The sequence below is a fragment of the Callospermophilus lateralis genome, chromosome 1 (genome assembly GCF_048772815.1).
Source record: "Callospermophilus lateralis isolate mCalLat2 chromosome 1, mCalLat2.hap1, whole genome shotgun sequence".
NCBI lineage: Eukaryota > Metazoa > Chordata > Mammalia > Rodentia > Sciuridae > Callospermophilus > Callospermophilus lateralis.
Window position 1 is genome coordinate 57,866,021 of NC_135305.1, and position 21,135 is coordinate 57,887,155.

The following is a 21,135-nucleotide window of genomic DNA, read 5'->3' on the forward strand; positions in this document are numbered from 1 at the left end:
ACACAGTTAAGACTCAAAAATGCATCTGATGCCAAATGTTAAGAAAAAACAACGGACACGTATGAAATCCTAGAGAATACCACATCAAAAAGATAGAAAGAAAAGGAATGTGTAGACATTTGCAAAAGAGCAATTTACCTATAAGGTAAGACAGACGTGCCTATGCCCATTAAATTTTGTATGCTTCTCTCCTTCCTTCCTTTGAATTCAGCTACATTACATATCTCACTCAGCCTCTGCGGTAGATAAAGCCATTTGAAAACATTCTTTCTAAAGGCATATGGGCAGAAGAAATGTATGCACTTGTAGGCCTGGTTCCTGAAACTTCCTGCATGATTCTACTATGCACTCTCTTCATGGAAGCTTTGGCAGCCACAAACTAAAGATGGCAACATCACCTGTAGGGAAGGACCTAGGTCTCTGAGTGTCTCAAAGGGGCTGAGCTGAGGACAAATATTGATGGCAGATCAACATCCAACTGTGCTGAGAGATTAGAGGGAGCCCAGTAATGAGGAAAATGCTGACAATAAATACATTTTATGCTTTCCTCCTCTCATGGAAGCCTTAGAAGTCATACAATTAAGATAATAGGATTTTTTTTTTTTTTTTTTAATGAAAGGAGTCTAGTTCCTGAATGCCACCATGGAACTCAGATTGAACACTAAGGAGCAATCACATTTTCAAATGTTATAAGGTAATAATAAATGGTCCTAAATCTCAAGGAGATTACAACATAGAACACAGTGGAAGCAGTACCAGTGCTCCTATCTGTCTGCCTAGAGGAAACATCTCTGGAGGTAGGAAGCCCTTGAAGTGATGATGGAATTTTTAGTGCAATCAAAAAGTTCACCATGGCCATGTGCCCACATTTGTTTGAATACTATTTAAGAACATCTCCTTAGAAAGTCAAGAAGCTAGGATCTAATCTTTGCTAATTTACTAATTAATTTATAGCAAAGGGTAAATAATTAGACATTTCTAAGTTTGTTTTTCTCATATGTAAACAGCCAATTGTCCATTAAATGAGCAAGGCTGGCTGATAGCACTCATTACATGTTTGCTTTCAAACAACCACCCATCCACCTACTGGCACAAGGGCTCCAAAATCATCTACCAAATAAGATCTACCAAGATGATAGTTATTGCATCATATTTGTATAAAAATGGCTTTTGAAAAATCTATATGTTGGATTTTTTCAGCTCAACCTGGAAAAAATCAGTTTAAACTGTCCTTAGTAAAAGAAGCCAACAAAACTATATCCTGGGGGATGGGGTTGTGGCTCAGTGGTGGAGCGCTTGCCTAGCACATGTGAGGCACTGGGTTCAATCCTTAGCACCACATAAGAATAAATAAACAAAATAAAAATATTGTGACCATTTATGCTAAAAAATATTTTTAAAAAATAATAAATCCTGAACAGGCAGGTCTTTAAATGCATATATTCTCAGTTTTTCTGCTCATCAAAATGTTTAGAAGTGGCAATATATTCTGTAAAAACAAGTTTTAAGATTCCATGCCAGCTTATTTAAATATAGCCAAATTTTTTGCCTAATTTGTGTTCTTTAATCAGCAGCAATTAGAACAAAGAACTCACTGAAATATATATTCAGAGTTCCAGCTTGAGAAGATCCTTGGAAGACATCCCCCATCCTCAACCAAAACCCAAGAGCTGGAACTCAGGGATTTACTTTCACCAGCCATGCCTCTAAATCTTCTCACCTACCAAGACAAGGGACTAAAAACCTTGCATGCTCCTCTGTATGCATCCCATCCCTGAATTCCAAACTTAGTATTTTCATAGAATCCCTCGGATAAGAATGAAAAGTGAGATGACATGGAAGAGACAGCAATAAATTTAGACTTGTCTGAAGGATGATTTAAAAAATAATTGAGGCCTAGGGTATGACTAAGAAATGACTTGTATATACTGAAAAAATAAAAAAACAGTGAAGACCAAGGACTAGATGGGGAAAGCAAGGATGAACAACATGGAAGCTTTTCAAAGATTGCAACTGGATCACATTTTTCCTTCCCTTAATCCTGCTCTACACTAGTATTACAAAAGAGCTAAGAGAAACAGTTAAATGATTGCTTTTCATTGAGGCAGGGTGACAATGGATGGCAACTGGAGATAAGGTGGGAGGTAGTATCCCAATGGGGACAGTAGTAACTGAGAAAACAAAAAAGGACATTCGATCCTTCCACTAGACTCTGAATTCTTTGAGGACTCAGGTACCATCTCTTGCTCTATTTTCCATCCCTGGTGCTAGGAAATTCAGCACACAGTAGATGGTCAATAAATGTGCTGAATGAAGAAACAGATTTAACTATAGCAGAGGCTGTGATTGATTATGCAGAGCTCCTTCACACCTGAAGGCTTATTTTCCTAGCTGTTGGGAGTATTGTAGGCAGATATCCCTTGCTGTCAGTACTCTCTGGGAACTGCCTCAGCCAAAAAGAGCCATCTTGGCCCAAGATCATACCCCTTCCCGGGGCAGCTGGTATCTAATGACTGGGGATATAGAAGTCCAGTTCCCCTCATTCCAACTTCAGACAACTCTAAGGGACCACCCCAGCGTCAGAGCTCCCTCTTAGGGTTGTTGAAACTGTGTTACAGTCCAACTTCTCTCATGGAAATTGGAGTCCCTTCCTTTGCAGGTATTGGTTTCAAGAGCTCTCCCTAGTAAATGTGCTATACTCTAATTCCCATCTCAGAGTGCTTTCAAGGAACCCCAACCTGAAACAACAGTCCAAAAGAAGACCTAGATTTAAACCACAATATGGAAATGTATTTGACTTAATATTAAAGATCAGTAAATATTAAAAGGCTTTACAAAAGCCAAAGAATGATCTCTTATCCCTAAAAATGTTTACATATCAGCTATGTTGTGATCAACAGACCTAGAGTACTTTGAAGACTGCCTCAAAAAAGTATACCTGTTTTATTATCATGTACTCAGTGATAAACCACCCCAATTTCAGTTTTCATCCATCTTAAAGCAAGAAATCACATATCAGTACATTTAATGTAAACGTGGTATAAAGCAGTGCTGAGAATAGAACAGTTTTTCCTTTGGATGTTAAACATCTGACTTGATAAGGAATTGTTTTTCACTAAAAGCTACTCGGTATATTAGGTGCAGTGTTTTAATTATAATTAACAAATAAATGTAATGCTTATATAAGTTATTTTAAAAATATGAAGCTACAAATTGCCAGAACTACCTAATGTGCAACTGAATAAAAAGTAAATGAGTAAGTAAACAAAACTATTTGTTTTATCTGACTAAGGCTCCACTTGTGCTCAAGCTATTTTGGGCTCAAATAATATTTTAACCTTGCAAGAATGGTTGAGGCTTAGTCATCAAATTAGGCTCAAGGCTCAAGAATTATTCCAAGTATATAAATACTCTTCTTTTAGTTTTACTTTCTAAAACTGAAAATACTACTTATCTGTTTGCCTCACAACATGACTAGCCCTAACCATGGTTACCACCTAATAACTTATACTCATTAAAATCTGGGGAGTTTTCCAGAGTATATAGATACCAATATTCAGTTTTAATACAGAAGTGAAATTAGTAGACCATATATAGAAAAGGTTCAAGCCTACTCTAGATAGGGCAAAGGGTTGGAAGGAGAAGGGAGGGGGCATGGGGGTAGGAAGATGGTGGAATGACATGGACATCATTACCCTAAGTACATGTATGAAGACATAAATGGGTTGTGACTCTACTTTGTGTGCAACCAGAGATATGAAAAATTGTGCTCTATATGTGTAATATGAACTCTAATACATTCTATTGTCATATATAACAAATTAGAATAAAAAAAAAGGTTCAAGTCTAAACTTCCTGGAATACGGCCCAAAAGGCATTTAGCAGATGTGTATATATTGTACTTCTTTCTGAGATAAATGATTCTTTATTAAATTTTTTAGTCATAGATGAACACAATATCTTTATTTTTTTAATTTTTATGTTGTGCTAAGGATCGAACCCAGTGCCTCAAATATGCTACCCCTGAGCCATAACCCCAGCCCCAGATAAATGATTCTTAATTCTATCTGTATATATTTTGGAAAACATATCTGGATTTAAATCTTCTGCTCTGTGGAAATTTAAGGCAGGCTGAGTGACACTGAACACTATCATATCCTTTGCCATATTACTTCACCATTACATTCTATCATTTTCTTTCAATAATACAAATGTTGACTAAATAATAGTGTTTGTCTATAGAGATATGTTTTAGAAATTGAGAGAGGATACTCAAAGAAAACTGGAAATGGGGGGATGCTGAGAGGAATTGATATCAGTAAAAATGCCCATAAAGCATTTAACCAAAATCAGTATCTCTGGGTTCCTATAATTAGATTCTACCCAAATGTTTCATTAACTTTTAGCTTTCCAATTATAACTAAAAGGAATCACTCAAAACCCATCTTTATTTAATACTGCTTATATTTCACCTGCATACATATCTTTTGTTACTCATTTTCTGTTATAAGGTTATTCGTTAAAAATCAGAGTAGCTTCATATATAACAGCATAATCTTCAATTTCTTGTCAAAATAACATTAAGCTAGGTTATGAGTCATTATATTTTTAAGAGATGGCTAGTCTGCAATTAATTAGAAGGCCAGTTTCCTAACCTTCTTCAACTACAGACAGTCATCTCTTAAAATTTAAGCTATGCGTAAAGTCTAATATATGGTAGATTTTTGTCAGCTTACCATGAACACTTCCTAATGCAATATCCCCAGCAGCAGAAGACAGAAATGATGATTCTGTATAAAGATACTTGGCTTTCAGCAAACCATCTTCAGTAGATATATTAACAGAACTTCCCTGCAGTTTATCTATGGTCACAGTCTATTAAGAGAAAGACTCATCAGTTCATCATAAAACAAAAACTGGAAAAAACTAAAATGACACATATGAAATTAGTAGGCAACTACATAAGAAGTTACTACCTCCTTCACAATAACTTAATTCTTATTTTTAAAATCTAATTACAAGATTGAAACATGTACTCTATGTAGAATGTGGAATAGACCCACTATATATACCTCCACTTATATAGATCTTCTTTCATTTTTGTTTTAATTATGTTTTATATTTTCTATGTAAAGTTCTTCTTCTTTTGTTATACTTAGTCCTATTACAGTTTTAAAATGTTTTTGTTAGTGCATTATAGTCATACATAATATTGGGATTCATTTTGACAATAACACATGCATGGAATATAATTTTCTCCACTCAGTCTCCCAGTACCTCCTCTTTCCTTTTCTTCCACTCTCCCTCTGTTCCCCTTCCTCTATATCTTTGGGTCTTCCCTCTATTTATCATTTTTTAAAAATTGTGTTTTATAGCTACCCATAAAGGTGAAATTCACTGTAGTATATAGTATAATTTGGTCAATTTCATTCCACAGTTCCTTCATTTAAGTGTTACTATACAAGGTACATTTTAATATTTCATTTTATCTTAATTGACTTTTGTACCTGACCTTAATCCAACAACCTCAATAAACTCACTAATTCTAGTAATTTATCTGTATTAAGAAAAAAAACTTGGGCTGAGGTCATAGTTCAGTGTTACAGTGCTTGCCTAGTACATGTGAGGCACTGGGTTCAATTCTCAGCACCACATATAAATAAATAAAATAAAGGCCCATTGACAACTAAAACATATTTTTTTAAAAAAACTTCTAGATGTATAATTAGGTTATCTACAAGTAATAGCTTCATTTCCAATCCTTACATTAATACTTTTCCCCCTGCTTTTTCACTCTTTTTCTTGTCTTACCACCTGGCTTTGGTCTCTACTTCTACAGCTAAAAGATGTAAGCAGCCACCTTTATCTTATTCTTGTTCTCAGAGTAAAAGCTTATAGCATTTCAGCATTGAGCACATTTGTTATGGATGTCTCTTAGATACTTTTATCAAATCATAAACAGAGTCTGAATTTTGGCATATACTATAATCATATTTAAGCACGATTCTATAAAGTTATCACAATTTCTCTCCTTTAGTGTGTTAATGTAGTGAATACACTAATATTTCTACAACTTTTCCACTTTATATTTCCAGTGTACAACATGGGATAAATTATATATTTGTCCTTAAATTTCCCTATCAAAATTCAGTATGTGTTTGTGTCTCAAATATCGCTTACAACGTAAAATGAAGCTATCTAGTTAAGGATTCCAAATCATCTTTATGTATTTTAAACAAATGTAAGTGTTAATGTAAAACTGTTGACATAAAAACTGAATCACCAGGAAGGTTTCTCAGTTTTGTCCAGGGACAACTTCAAGCCATACACTGGGGTGTTAAAAGAAATAGCATCACTGTTTTCTATACATAGGCATTAGTGCCATCAATCCTAAATGAGTCCTTCAAAATTAAGACTTTAAAATGTTATCTAACAAAAATGGAGTTTTGAGAAATTTTACTGTAAATTGTGCTGTTCTAAATTTAATTGTTCTAGTTAGTATCTGATACAGTGCATTATATATGGCCCTCTTGGAAAATAAGAAGAAAAGTAAAAGTGCAAAAAGAGAAAGAAAAGTATATAGAGGTCTTACGGGAGATAAATTAGAATTACTTTCTCTTCTGGATTTGAAGTAAATAACTTTCTTTTCTAAAGGGCAGTTATTAAGTATACAATATAGACCTACTTGCTTCTTAACTACTACAGTTTCTTTTTATCTAATTATGGATTGAGAGGAATTTTTCTTTAAATCTAATTTCAATAAGTCTGTCAAAGATAGATAGATATTTTACCTACAACCAAATTTGTGAGAATACAAATGTTTTGACTTCCTTGGTCTTATAGTAAAGGTATAAAACTCCTGAAAAAATATTATCATTTAAAGGCTCTTCATGAAAGGTACTTTATGCTCAAATTCTCTATTTGAAAAATTGCTTTATGAGTAAAATTCTCCAATTATTTCCATAAAGCAGGCAAAAAGTCTGGCTTTTTATAGATAGTGAGGCCATTTTAGAAAATACCAAAAGATAAATATTGAAAAGAAATTTGAAACTTAATTAAATTTGAAAAGGAACACATATGATTTCTACTTTCTCAACAACCAAATAAAGCTTTCCAGACTCCTTGAAAGTATCTTGAAAATGCCAAAGATTTATATTGTTCAGTAGACACTAAATATTATACTTTCTATGAAGCTAGAAAAAATATTCTGCCCTATGAAAGCAAGTGAAACCATAACAACTCCCCTTACAATATTAACAAATCATTCCACAAAATTGCAAAGAAATTCAAAATTCCCAGAGGGCCATATATATAATGCACTATATCAGATACTAACTAGAACAATTAAATTTAGGACAACACAATTTACAGTAAAATACTGAGGCTCTGACTTACAGTCATAAAATGTTATTGGAAAGAAGTGTCACAAATAGGTTCTCTACATTGTTGAGTTTGCTTTTTAATGAAAATACCTATTTAAAAACAGAATCAACAGCAGATCCAAAAACCAATGCCTTCCTGACAAAGGTATTGTTATAAATTAATTTTCTTTTCTATATAAGAAGGAAATTTTTTCCTAAGTTTAGATAGTATACATATATACTATATAGTTATTACAAATAAATTATAAGGAAGTACTGTGGCTTTGTAGCTCAGACTAAGAAAGAAAGGAAACTGACAACTATGTCACCAACTCACCCAATAGTCAGGTGAAATTGATTTTTATATTCTCGGTTGTTATAAAACTAAATTTAGGACACTAAAATAAATGATATAATTTTAACATGGCAATGTAATGATGCTACTGTTTATAAAGCTCATTTAACTTTCACAATCTTATTGAGTATGAAAAGCAAATACTACCATCCCTGTTTTCTGAATAATAAAACGGAGGCTCAGAGAAATAAAGTGATAGATCTAGGACTGGTCAAGTAATTGTTCTTGTAATTCCTTCATCTTTATCACTAACATGGCAAGCATTATGTTAGAGTTAGCTATGTGTTAGACATTAAGTACTCTACCTGGATTAACTCAATCATCATAACAACCCACTGAATTAAATCCATTAGATTACAGTGGAGGGGGTAGAGAGAGAAGAGGGTAGGGGAGGGGGGAGGGGGGATAGTAGAGGATAGGAAAGGCAGCAGAATACAACAGACATCAGAATGGCAATATGTAAATCAATGGTTGTGCAACTGATGTGATTCTGCAATCTGTATATAGGGTAAAAATGGGAGTTCATATCCCACTTGAATCAAAGTGTGAAATATGATATATCAAGAACTATGTAATGTTTTGAACAACCTACAATAAAAAAAAATAAATAAATCCATTAGAAATTTGTCTAAGGATACAGAGGCTGGACCAGGATTCAAATATTTGGTTCTCAATTTTGTGCTCTTAACCAATTCCCTATGCTGCCTCTCAAATTTCCAAGACACATATGTATGAAAGTTGTATATTAAAAGTTAATGAATTTCTTATTTACTTTATATGTTCTTTTTAAAAAACTGCAGGCTTAGGAATATGCTTTATAAATTAACACTATATATAATAAAAATAGAAGAAAATCTAGACTGAATCTTTGGGTCTACAAAAGTCAATCAGGCAGGAAGCAAAATAGTGTAATAAGAAGTAGGAATAAATAAATATTCAATAAACCATGAAAGTTGGAGCAAATAACTAACTAATGAATAGCCAAATTATTCAAAACAGCAAATAAATGAGAGCTGATTTAAACATTGATACTTTTATTTGAATATAAATGTACTATTCTGGTAGCTTAAATATCATTTCAAGTAACATTAGCCATCAATTAAAGGAATGAACTTGAAGGAGCTGCAAAGTTGTCCAGTTTCCCTCTTTCATATCTAAACCACAGAAATCTGACTAAATGCCATCCAAAAAGGGCTTCATCAAGGGCCACAACGTCTTTCAGAACTTTCCTAGTTTAATTTAAAAGGCAGTTGGGTACACTCAAATATTTGGATTTAAACAGGCTCCCACAAGTCATAAGAGAAAGGTGATTGAAAATAACAACAGAAAGAGTCCCATACTCCACTTTGTTTAATTACACCAGCAACACTCACCCTACAAGATATGCTCACAATTGCTCCCCTCCAACTATGGAAGAATAAAGCTGGCTACGAAATTTAGCAAATTTATAACAAAAAATCATTGCAAATTGTAAAAGTCAGAAACAAGAGGAGACCAAGGTTTTTTTGTTGTTGTTTTTTAAATTTCATCATTAGACCAAGGTTTTATTTATTTATTTTTAAATGTTTTATTCTAATTTGTTATATGTGACAGTAGAATGCATTACAATTCCTATTACACATCTATAGCACAAATTTTCATATCTCTGGTTGTATACAAAGTATATTCACACCATTCGTGTCTTCATACATGTACTTTGGGTAATGATGTCCATCTCATTCCACAATCTTTTTTATACCCCTTGCCCACTCCCTTCCTCTCCTACCCCTTTGTTCTATCTAGAGTTCCTCTAATATTCCCGTGCTCCCCCTCCCAACCCCACTATGAATCAGCCTCCTTATCTCAGAGAAAACATTCAGCTATTTATTTATTTTTATGTGATGCTGAGGATCAAACCCAGTGCCTCACATGTGCTAAGCAAGCTCCACCACTAAGCCACAACCCCAGCCCAAGACCAAGGGTTTTCATAAAAATTTAAAACATTGTTAGTCATATTTTTAAAAGGTGACAACTTATACTTCCAAAATTAGACCTGAGCTCTTAATACTAAATCACAGGAAACAATAAGAAAATTAATTTAAAATACAATCTTCCTACAAAAAAAAAAAAAAAGCTATTGGAAGGCAGTAAAGCTATCTAATGATGCCACCTTGTGGAAAATAATGAATAAAATTGAGTTTTAAACCTTGTCCTTCAGTTTGTCTAATGGCAAAGTAAACAGGTCTTGGAAAGTACCACACACAAGTAAACAAGAAAAACCCAATCCAGATACTAATAGTATGAAATATTTTAATCAATGATCATCAATTAAAAATCTCTTCAGAATTAAATTGTAAGTATTTAAGTTTTTACTGATTACAAATAACTGGCAAAAGTATTAAATCACAAACTAAATTTTAAATTGCATAATATTTAATCACCTCAATTCCAAACTTGAATTTGAAACAAAAATGTATTAAAAACGAAATAACACAGCACAAATCCTATAGAAGCTACCCATTTTGTGAGCTAACTGGAAGCAATATTGCAATTGTGAAAAAAAGAAAATTTCAATCTTACACTTTTATCTGATGCATGAATATCTATATTTCCATAAACTGTTCCCAGAGAGATCACTCTGCCTCCTTTTGTTTTAACATGTAGTTTTTGACCCTGAAAGATAAATATAAAAATACATATACAGAAAAAGAATAAGTTTGACTATACTAATGAAACATTTCTTTTATATTAATAATAAAGAAGCAAAAGAATCAAGAAATGAAATAGAAATTCATTATTTTGAATCATAATATCAACTGGAAGAAAATGTTAGCTGCTGTTAAAGAGATTAAACACCTGTACTCATAGGGAAAAAGAAGAGATGTGAATATTCCAGTAGCCTCACTGAAGAACGGTTTCGGAGTTAAGATCACTGTGATGAGCAAGCAAAACACCACTGAGGATGAGGATGACCACATTAATCATTGTTAATATTCATCATTATTATTAATAGTTATCACTTACTTGGCAGTTTTCCAGTACTACAGACAACTTTACTTATTTTATATGTATTTTATCATTTGATCCTCACAATAAGAGAGATAGGTATTTTTCCCATTCTATAGGGGAAGAAAATCAAAACTCAGAAAGCATGAGACAAGAATGGTGGTGCACACATCCCAGCTACTGGGGAGACTGAGGCAGAAGGATTGCAAGTTTAAAACCAGCCTGGGCAACTCAGCTAGTCCCTGTCCCAAAATAAGGGCTGGGGGTATAGCTCAGGAGGAGAGCACTTTCCTAGCATGTGCAAGGCTCTGCATGTGAAAGGCTCTGCGTTTGATCTCCAGTGCTGGGAAACAAACAAACAAAAACTTTATCAGGGTGACAAAATCTAAATTAAATTAGAATCCAGCTCTGTATGATTCCAAGGCCCATACTCTGGAGAAGGGCAGATTACACCTAGGGTAACAGGCTATTGTTACCTTACAGCATAACACACAGCAGAAACTGAAACTGAGTGAAAAATGTCTCCAAGCACAAATAAAACAGTCACAAGCCAGTTTTCAATCTCTCCCTCTCTCTCTCATGCACACGCACACACAAATTGTGTGTACTTTGATTCACACTTGGCAACTGTGGCAAATACTACCAGCAGTGTTGCTGGACCTATGATAAGACCATTTTTTAGCTCCCCTTTCCTCTTAGGTGTTGCTAAATTTTTGCCAACAGAATGTAAGCAGAAAAGCTATGTGTCATTTCTAGGCCGGTGTTTTTAGAAGAATAGGTATGCCTTCTCTGTCCTCATCCCCTTCCAACAGATGAGTGCAGTTTACAAGCCTCAGAGAGAGATGACGGAACCAGAAGATAACAGAAATCACTGAATGGAAGAGAGCCCCCGCCAACACACCTGGGCACAAGTGAGAAACTACAATTGTACCTGAGCTAATAGATGTTCAATCTATTTTTTAGAGTAATTTACTTTTCCTGAACTACTACATGCCTTCAGTTCTGCTACAATTATAAAGAGAGAAAAAATAGGTAAATAGCAGAAGCTGTCAAGGCTGAAAAAAATAACAAAAACAAAATCACCATTATGATCAGCCACTGCAGAAAAATGTCTAAATGGTAAGGACACAAAATTTCAAAACAGCCATGGAGCTTCTGGGGGGAAATAGTTCAACTTCAGGTAAAAGAGCCTAGAAATCAATTTTTAAAATATTGAGTGAAAAGAGCAGAATAAATCATTCTCAAAAGGATTTGTATCATAGATAATATGGTTAACTTCATGCCCAAAGAGACATGAGTCTAAAATCGAATTAAATTTAATATATGCTTCATCAGGCAAAATGGATTTTCAAAAAGAAAACTACTGTTGTGCTTCCATGGATTTAAAGAGTTTGTGAAATTTATGAAATCATAAGAAAAATTTCATATACATGTGTATTTTTTTCTAAGAGGACAATCATGAGATTTTCTAAGAGGTCAAAAGGGCTCAAAAATTTAAAGCTCATCTAATTACCCCAAAATGTGAAAAATTTTAAAGATAAATAAAACCAGGTAGTGAAAATAGACAAATAGATATTTAAATCAGAAATTATTTAGAAAACAAAATTATTACACTCCTTTTTAAGCAAATGTGTGGTATTCCTTAGATTACTCTAAGGATGTTGAATAAATATGGTATTGCCATATGTTTTTTTGACAGGGTAGAAAAAGCATAAGGTTAAAGACCAGGAAGATTCAAGATCAAATTTTTTATCTGTGTAAACTCAAGTGAGTTCCTTGGTCTTTTAATGCCTCCTAGTTTCTTGAGAAAATAGAGATGCTTCAAGGATCAAACAGAGGTTTAGTTGGTACATGATAAGGACTCATTAGCAGTAATTATTATTGCTATAAATTTTATTACACAGAACTCTACATAAGACCTTAAACTGGGGCTTGGGATATAATTCAGTTGGTAGAGTGCTTGCCTCACATGCGCAAGGCCCTGGGTTCAATCCCCAGCACCACACATACACAAAAAAGAACTTAAAATAAATGAAAGAAATTTATATTAACAGGTGGCCACTAATTAAGATAATAATATTGTACCATATTAAAACTTAAACTAGATATTTTACCAAAGTGTTCTGCTTTGTGAATTAAGTCAGTTAAATCTTAAGATCTCAAGAATAATTCCCTTAACCTTTAGTACACCAGAGCATCCAAAGGCCCAGTTTTAGTTTTAGAGTTTCTTTTTTCAGTCATTTTATTTACAAGAATTGATAATTCATTATTTTTATTCTTTCTTAGAAGTCTTTCAAAAAAAAAACAGAAAATTTACTTATTTTTTTTAAAAATAGAATTAAACTCACTCTATCTTGAAATTACTGTAATAATCCACTGAACTCTATAAATCTAAAATATGTTTAGGATAATGTTTTCCAACTGGGAACACATGGAGATGTTTTCTTTATCATAACCAAAGAGCATTCTTCTGACATTTAGAAGGTAGAGACCAGAGGTGGTGCTAAACAACCTACCCTGCGCAGGGCATACCCCCACAAAGAAAAAAATAATATTTGACACAAAATGTCCCTAGTGACAAGGTGGAGAAACCAATTTTTTTTTAATACACAAAATGGCAAAAGAAAAGCTGAGAAAGATCTTTCAAACTTACTAGGTGAAAAAAATGATGACAGCAAAAATAAAGATAGCATTCTAGATTCTAATTTCCATCATGAAATTGGAAATCCCAAACTCTGAGTCTTCAGAGTACAATATTCTACCTTAGTTCTCCAAAACTTAAGTATCAATGAGTGAACAATACATTTCTAAGGACAAAAGATTTCATTGTGCAATCTTTTTATATCAAGATATTCTTAATCCTGTATTTTATTTTTTGGTATCAGGGATTGAACCCAGGGGTGCTTAACCACTGAGCCATATCTCCAGCCCTTTTTAAAAATTTTATTTAGAGATAGGGTCTCGTTGAGTTGCTTAGGGCCTCACTAAGTTGCTATGGCTGGCTTTGAATTTGCGATCCTCTTGCCTCAGCCTCATGTGCTGCTGGGACAATAGGCATGCACCACAATACCTGGCAGATATTCTTAATTCTTTATGTTTGTATAAGAAAATTTATTTAAAATAGTTCGTATGCACATAAAGATGGATAAAAAACTGATGTAAAAATAAAAATTCATCAAATTAATCATCCTAAAAATTTTTTAGATCTAAAAAGAAAAAAGTTTTATAATTGTAAAGCAAAGATGACTGAGTTCACTTCAATAAAATTACCTTCAATCAAAGTTTGCAAAGGTATTGCATTTTGATGATGCAAGTGCTAGAATATAACATTACTAGGAATAATGACAAGCTACATATCAGATTTATTGCAAATCATTTACAGTTAAGATTGATCTAATTTTAAGAAAATAAAATATAAAAATGTTAATTATAAAACAAGATGAATCATCTGTTTTGCATACATAGTTATTAGTCTCTAAGTAAAACAGCTACCTGGTACATTAAAAACATGATTAAAGTAACCTAATATTTCAAGCACATTTCTAGTGCATAAAAAGGCTATTCCTTACTTTTTAATAAACAGAAGAAAACAACTGTGAAGACTAATTTTCTTAACTTCCCAAATATCTCAGAATACTAATAATATATACTCTTGAGTTTTACTGTATGCTTTGAAATGAGATCTCAAAGAAATATGAGGTAAAACCTTCAAAGCTGCTTCAACATCTATACTTTCAAAAGAGAATAGCTGTCAAGGCATAATGTTTGCAAAGAATTTCTGACTGATGAATAAATTATAATATACTGAAAAAAAGAATCATCTCTTTTGTTTGATACTAGAGTTCATAGTTAAAGGTTTGTTTGTTTTTTAACTGAAAACAGAACTAGGAAAATGCTTATACCTTAACAGACTGTAAGATGCTGGTTCCCTGTTCAGTTTCAATTTTGCAATTATCACACTGAATATTTTGGACTTTTACACAGCCAGACCCTGATGACTTGATATTCAAATCTAGAAGTAAAAAAAGAAGAAGAAGAAGAAGAAAACAAGTTAGTCTTAGTGGTTCCAAAGTATTTTAGTACTCCCTAGAAATTCAGCGTCTCAATTATGTCCAGAATATTACCAAATCCTGGGACAGAATCTTTGTTAACAGTCTCTCTCTAAAGGTGGTAACAGGATCAAATGCAATGACCTTTCTGCCAGTATTTAGAAATAATTTCTTCTGTTGGCCTCTATCATCTAAAAAGAGGAAGTAACACAGATGGGAATTAAAGGAGGCAAGTGACTGCAGTTCTTTTAGTTACTCATGTTTCATATAGAAGATCTTAGCCCTGAGAAACACCCCCAATATACATACGAATGAATAATACAGTGAGTTAATGAGTCAATATCATAAGTCAAGTCAGTCAGCCTAGTCTCTCTTATATTCAGGAAGATTTAAAGATTCTTCTCTAGTTGTCTCCCCCAAATTAAAACCATATTACAGGAGCAGATTTAGGTTTCAAATCCTAACTCGAACCTTTCAAACCTTAAAAAACTGAGAATATTGCCATGAAGGTACATCACAAAGTACTTGAAATAATTTTTTAAAATGAGAATCACTTTGAAAAATTTAATCAAACAGTATTAAAACTATAAGATTGTGGATAAATAAGAGTGTTATGTGAAGAAAGTTCAGAAAATAAGGAATCACAGGTGCCACTTTTGTCAATTTAAGGCATAACCTTAGGTATCTCTGTATAAAAATAAAATAAGAACACTGATGTTTAATACTTAATTTACATAAATATTGATGATTTTCCTCAACATAAACTATAACAGTAAACACTATGTTCCTCCAAACACAAACTATTGGGGGCTAATGCCACAATTTCAATAGTTACAGCACAAAAACAGTTTCAGAGCAATCTCTGTAAAGGCTTAAAATAACACCAATATTTTGGCTGAGATTAAGTGAGAATATATAAAAAGATAATTTTATGCCACATAAACATGGATGCAAATATAACTACAAAATTTATTTCCCAGAAATGTTACAACATATACCTGGATCTAAGGCAGCACAGGTTAATATGTAGTGAAGAGAAAAGATTCTAAAGATAATATTATAGTTTGGATTTAAAATGTCCCCCAAAGGCTTATGTATTAAAGAATTGGCTCCCAGCTTGTGGCAATTAGTAGGTAGTGAAAAACTAGGAATAGTACCTAGATGAAGGAAGAAGGTCACTGGGGGTGTGCCCATGAAGGGTTTATCTTGTCCCCAGCCCTTTTCTTTCTGTGTGTACTTCCTGGCCATGATGAGGTGAGCAGCTTCGTTTCCACCATGCCTTTCCCTGCCATAATGTTCTGCCTCACCACAAGGCCACAGCAATGGGGCCAACTGACCATGGACTGAAATCTCTGAAACCATGACCAAAGTAAATCTTTCCTCCTTTTTTTCTTTCAGTTATTTTGTTACAGTGACAGAAAGATGACTGACACAGATACACTGCATTTGATAGGTAGGTGGAGAAATTAAAGCTAGACAGTAATAATAGTACTACTTTCATCCATTCACTGAAATAGGTAATAGACAAAGTAAAGGAACAGTATGAAGAAAACCAAGTTACAGATATTTGAGGGAACTGAGGAATAGATATGGAAACAGTAACTTAAAAGCAGAGCTCTGACACTAAAAAGAGTAAGCAATAAATAATGAAGTTTGGAATCATCAACAAGGGTAGTATCTATTTTCACCTGTGCTGCCATAAATTTTGCTTAGCTGTACTTAAACACTCAGTCTTATTTGTACTATGGGCAAATCTCCACCAGCACCTTCCAGATATTTTTAGAGGGTCTCTTAGTCATCTAGGCTGGTTAAAATAAATTCAGAAGCAAAGTGGTTGGATGGATTCTGGGCAGTTCAAATTCCAGCTCTACCATTTTATATCTAAGAGAAAGAAGACATTTCTTAAATCCACCCCCAACACCCCAACCAGATGTAAGTTTCACAAATCCATGAAATGTTTCTTATGATTTATGTTTCACAATAAATATTTACTTTATGATACTCCCTTTATTTCAATTTCCTCATCTGGAATGGTGGCAATAACATCATCTACTCTAAAGCCAGGATTAGAAAAGATTATTTTAGAAATGATGATGGTTATTATTATGATCACTATCAATATCATCCTTCAGTCCCTGGAAGAATGAAAGCCTGTGGAGCCCTTCCTGGTGTCTTGAATTTAAGAAATAACACATCCCAAACACCTAGGATATATATCATGCAGGCATTATTTCTGAAGTTTCTAAGGCAATCTTACTATGTGTTTTTCTTTAAAGCTTGCTACTCCTGGAGAACTTTGACCAAAAAGAACCAGAGACATCAGTAAGAAGCTAGGTGCCTCTCTGAAACCAGATACTTGCTCCAGGTTAGATATGGAACAGCCCATAGATGAGAAGTTGTGTGGGGACCACAAGGAGAGAAGAATAAGCAAGGGGAAAGATAGATGGGTTGCCATACCACTGAATGGATTATCAATAAACCTCAACCCCCAACAGTAAAACAGTTTGTTAATGACAATGTGACAAAGGAAAACATACAGGTCTCCACAAATATTATTTGGGATTATTCCATAACATGTTTGCATTCGATTTATTTATTTATTTGTTTATTACTTCATTAGGAACCTAATTCTTAAATACTACTCAGAATTCAGTAGTGCAGAAGAAAGGGGGCCAACTGTAAATTAGGTTAGAAAGTCAAGTTCAAAGAGGCAAATGCACGTTCGCCTAACTTGGTCTAATTTAAGAAGGTCACTGTGTTTGTGCTCTGGGGCCCAAACTTCACTTGCCAAACTTCAGGGGTGCGTTCACCTCCACCGACGCCTGGGGGTCCACGGTGTCAGACAGGATGGCCACCTCCTGCAGGGCCTCGTCGTACTTCACCTGCAGGTCATTCAGGCCCAGTGTTCCACCCTCCACGCCGCACACCGCGACCAGCAGGCGGTTGCCATCGGGGTAGGTGAGAGGGTCCAGGGGCCTCACAGACAGGTGGCAAGGGAGCCGCACCCGCAGCCGACCAAATGGGCTAACCAGCAGCGTCCACTCCTTCAGAGTCCGGGGCGCTGGGCCAGGCAGAGAGGCCTCGGGTTCGGATCCCAGCCGCCGCTCGCCACCCGCTGAGCAGTACGGCCTGGCCTGGCAGGCCCTTAGAGTCCAGAGCCCAGCACCGGCCCACACTCGGAGCTGACCAAGCGTGAGGCAGCCAAGCCCCCAGCCAGAGCTGGAGGCGAACATGACTCGCCCCTCTCTCGCCCTCCCTAGGAACACCTCAACCACACCCGCGGCGTCCCTTGCCAGGGCCAATCGACTTAAGCACCGAGCTGCTACTAGTCAAAAAGGAGGATTTGCTGAAGCTAGAGCAAGCCCATTCACTTGACTAGGCGATTTAAATCTCAGCGACAGGGCAATGGTAAACCGGAATTTGAAAGCTGTAAATACAAATTTGAAAGCTGTAAATACAAATTTGTATATTTGTAAATACAAATTCCAGAGGCGCACTCCTAGCTTACTTCCGCCCCTTTCGCGAAGGCCAACGGGATAGGTAGTTCTGAATAAGCCAGACGTCAAGACGTTCTGGTGGTTTAAAAACTACATATCCCAGGAGGCAATGCGTGGGAGAATAAGGGTCCTGTGCTGGAGTGTTGGCCTCTCCTGAGAACGGCGCGCGGCCTGTAAGTCAAACCCATTGGCCATTGGAGGGATGAGCGGGGGGCGGGGAGAGGGGGGGTAAATCTACATGAGAATCCTGCTGGCCAATGGAAAGAGTGGGAGGGGTAAGGGTAAAGCTGCGTGGTCACCTTGGAGACCAAGGACGCGACTTCTCCTCAGGAGAGGGCGGAGCTTTGGAGTGAGATCCAGGAGGTCAAACCCCCAAAAGAAAACTAGGAGCCTAAATAAGGATCAGGACCAAGGGAAGGGGTAAGAAATTGCTCTTTCTAAAAAGACGAGAATTAGGTGCAAAGTAGAAGTCCCTTCTGGGTGGCTAAACCAAGCTTCGCTAAACTAGTTTGTGTGTGTGGAGGCGAGGCGGAGGGCGGGGTCCCCCGGGATGGAGAATCCTGTGTCAAGAAATAGAGTAACATTGGTGCCTTTTAAGGAAACTCCTTCTTCTGTGGCAAAGAGAGTATAGGACTAGCTTTAGAGTCCTGGCTCTCCCCGATGTAAGTGACCTTACTCCAATCATTAGATATCTTTGGGGTTCAAATAAAATGCTCGCTTTTCAAATAAGGACAATGATATCTTCCTTGCCTTACTTCAGAGGATCAAATGAGATAAAGGATGGCAATAGTGCACAGTCTACAAATTGCAATGAAAGGTTCTGTATTTTCATTTTAGGGACAACATTGATTCTAACTTACCAAGACAGTTTTAAGAGATCAGAACTTATTTTGAGAACAGCATTGCTCTCTTGGATTACAAATGATCCTCAGTTTGAGGTCTAAAATAAAATACTAAAAAGGAGAAGGCAACCAGATTCGGTGGAAAAAGCATAAATCTAGGGGTCAGATTATTTTCCTGGTTCTGCCATTGGTTTATCTGCATCACATGGTCCTGTTTCTTCTATGTTAAGGTAAAGATGGATTGTACTAAGTGACTCTATAAGGTCTCTCTTGCTTTTCTATTTTATTATTTTATGAAGGTAAAAAAAAAAAGAGGGTGGGGGGGATGAGAGACTTATTTCCTTTTTATCTGCCTGATCTCTCTTCTTTCTCTGCCTCTCTCCTTCTGCAAATCATCCCATAAATTCCTTATTCAAGACACCAACAAACAATAAAGTTTAATGAAACACAAGTGCTGAAAATGAATGCTTTCAAAAATTGTAGCCCTTACTCAAGTGCTATGACCAGAGTTCTTGGGAACTATGGTGGTAGAGTGGAAAGAGAGACTGGATTAAAGTTCTCCTGAATCCTAGTTACAGGTTCTTTGCTGGTAACATCTTTTTAAAAATTCAGTGCTTTCTTAAGTTTCCCTTTTCTTCTGTCCTTAGTCCTTCCTCCCTCCATATTGTTCATTTAATGAAGACTCATGATAGGTGCTAGCTTTTAGGTTCTGCAAAGGCCCACAGAAAGAATAATTTGGTCATAATTATTCAGATTAATCTTCAAAGTATCTTTTTATGAAAACCAACAGGCAAATCCATTGATTTCAAGTTTCAAATTTTTCAAAAGAAATTTTAAAAAGGAATTGGATTAAACAAGTTGAGAATGCACTCAAATTTGCTGCAGAAGTGCTAGATATTTTTAGATGAAATATAAATCCTTAATAAGTAATTACTTATATGGCTATTTTTCCTTTTTGGAGACAAACTAAGTTAATGGAATTGGCAGTTGAGCCATAATTGTCTATGTAATGAAGTAATTTCACTATTTTGAAATAAAGTTACTAAAATAGAGAATACTTCATGATTATGTGAGGTTGAGAATTTGGAAAATTATTGATATTAAGATTTATGTAAAACAGCTTAATGAGTATGAAATCTGTCTGTATGTCAGGAGTGACTGATAAAGAATGTACCTTCCATCTGTATGACATTATAGTTTTCAAAACATGTTCACCTGCATCTTCTCACTGTATCCTCACAAAAAACTCTTTATTTTGGAGGACAATTGTTATTCTTTTTTGCATTATAGTTGAAGAAACAGATTGAGAAACATTAAGATTAAGCAGTTAGAAGCTCTGCCCCTCTTACCATTCTGCCAAAAAAGTCCTAATTTCTGACACCTTTGAGAAAAGAAGAAAATATTCACTTCATAAATAGAGTATCAGATATAATGTTTTATTCTTGTTTGTAGTTTACTTGCAAGATATTTTTATCTCTTCAGTTTTAAACAAGCCATTCCCATGCATTAAACAAACTTTTCATTTCATCAATAAGCATGAAAAGCCTTAAAAATATGTGTATCTATGGCCAGAAATTGTCCTTTTTGGAATGTAAGCCTAGAAAAAGGAATGTTAATGAATTTTGTTTTACAGTGCTACTTAGAAAAGGAAAGAATCACATCAATTTGAACACCCCTCCAAAAGAGAGCATTACCATTACAATATTAGTTGTAATATTATGCAACAATTTAAAAATTGCATTTTGAAATTGAGTAAATGGTATGAGAAATATTCCATAACAAAATGTTAAGTAAAAACAGTAAATACCAAAATGTATATATAGTATGATTCCAATTCTGTAATAATAATGAATTTCATATAAAATTATATTATATAGAAACAATTCCAGAAAGAGGATATACACCACTTGATAATATTGGCTATCTCTAAGCAGTGAGATTATGAGTGATTACATTTTTTGCATGTTATCAATAGTGAACATATTTAACATAATAAGAAAAAACATTTTCCTTTTTTCTTTTTATAATTATACCTAATGGTGAGAT

At 34.9% G+C, this 21,135-nt stretch overlaps 2 protein-coding genes across 4 annotated transcripts in view; one reads left to right on the forward strand and one right to left on the reverse strand.

Annotated features, from left to right (window-relative positions):
- The window catches only part of Fam185a (family with sequence similarity 185 member A), a 46,941-nt gene extending 28,758 nt beyond the window's left edge, over nucleotides 1-18,183 (reverse strand). For 2 of the 3 annotated variants that reach the window (XM_076862484.2, XM_076862480.2), the window contains exons 1-4: nucleotides 17,539-18,183; nucleotides 14,604-14,713; nucleotides 10,276-10,368; nucleotides 4,737-4,875 (exon numbers count right to left, since the gene is read on the reverse strand). In XM_076862484.2, the coding sequence (XP_076718599.1) occupies nucleotides 4,737-4,875; nucleotides 10,276-10,368; nucleotides 14,604-14,713; nucleotides 17,539-17,983 (787 nt within the window). In that variant the 5' untranslated portion in view covers nucleotides 17,984-18,183. The remainder of the gene's footprint in view (nucleotides 1-4,736; nucleotides 4,876-10,275; nucleotides 10,369-14,603; nucleotides 14,714-17,538) is intronic. The other variant, XM_076862486.2, reaches the window with a different exon arrangement.
- A 434-nt stretch (nucleotides 18,184-18,617) lies between these two features.
- Nucleotides 18,618-21,135, forward strand: part of Ccdc146 (coiled-coil domain containing 146) — a 134,651-nt gene continuing 132,133 nt past the window's right edge. Inside the window, exon 1 of the mRNA XM_076862492.1 lies at nucleotides 18,618-18,667. The gene's annotated coding sequence lies outside the window, so the exon portion shown is untranslated. The remainder of the gene's footprint in view (nucleotides 18,668-21,135) is intronic.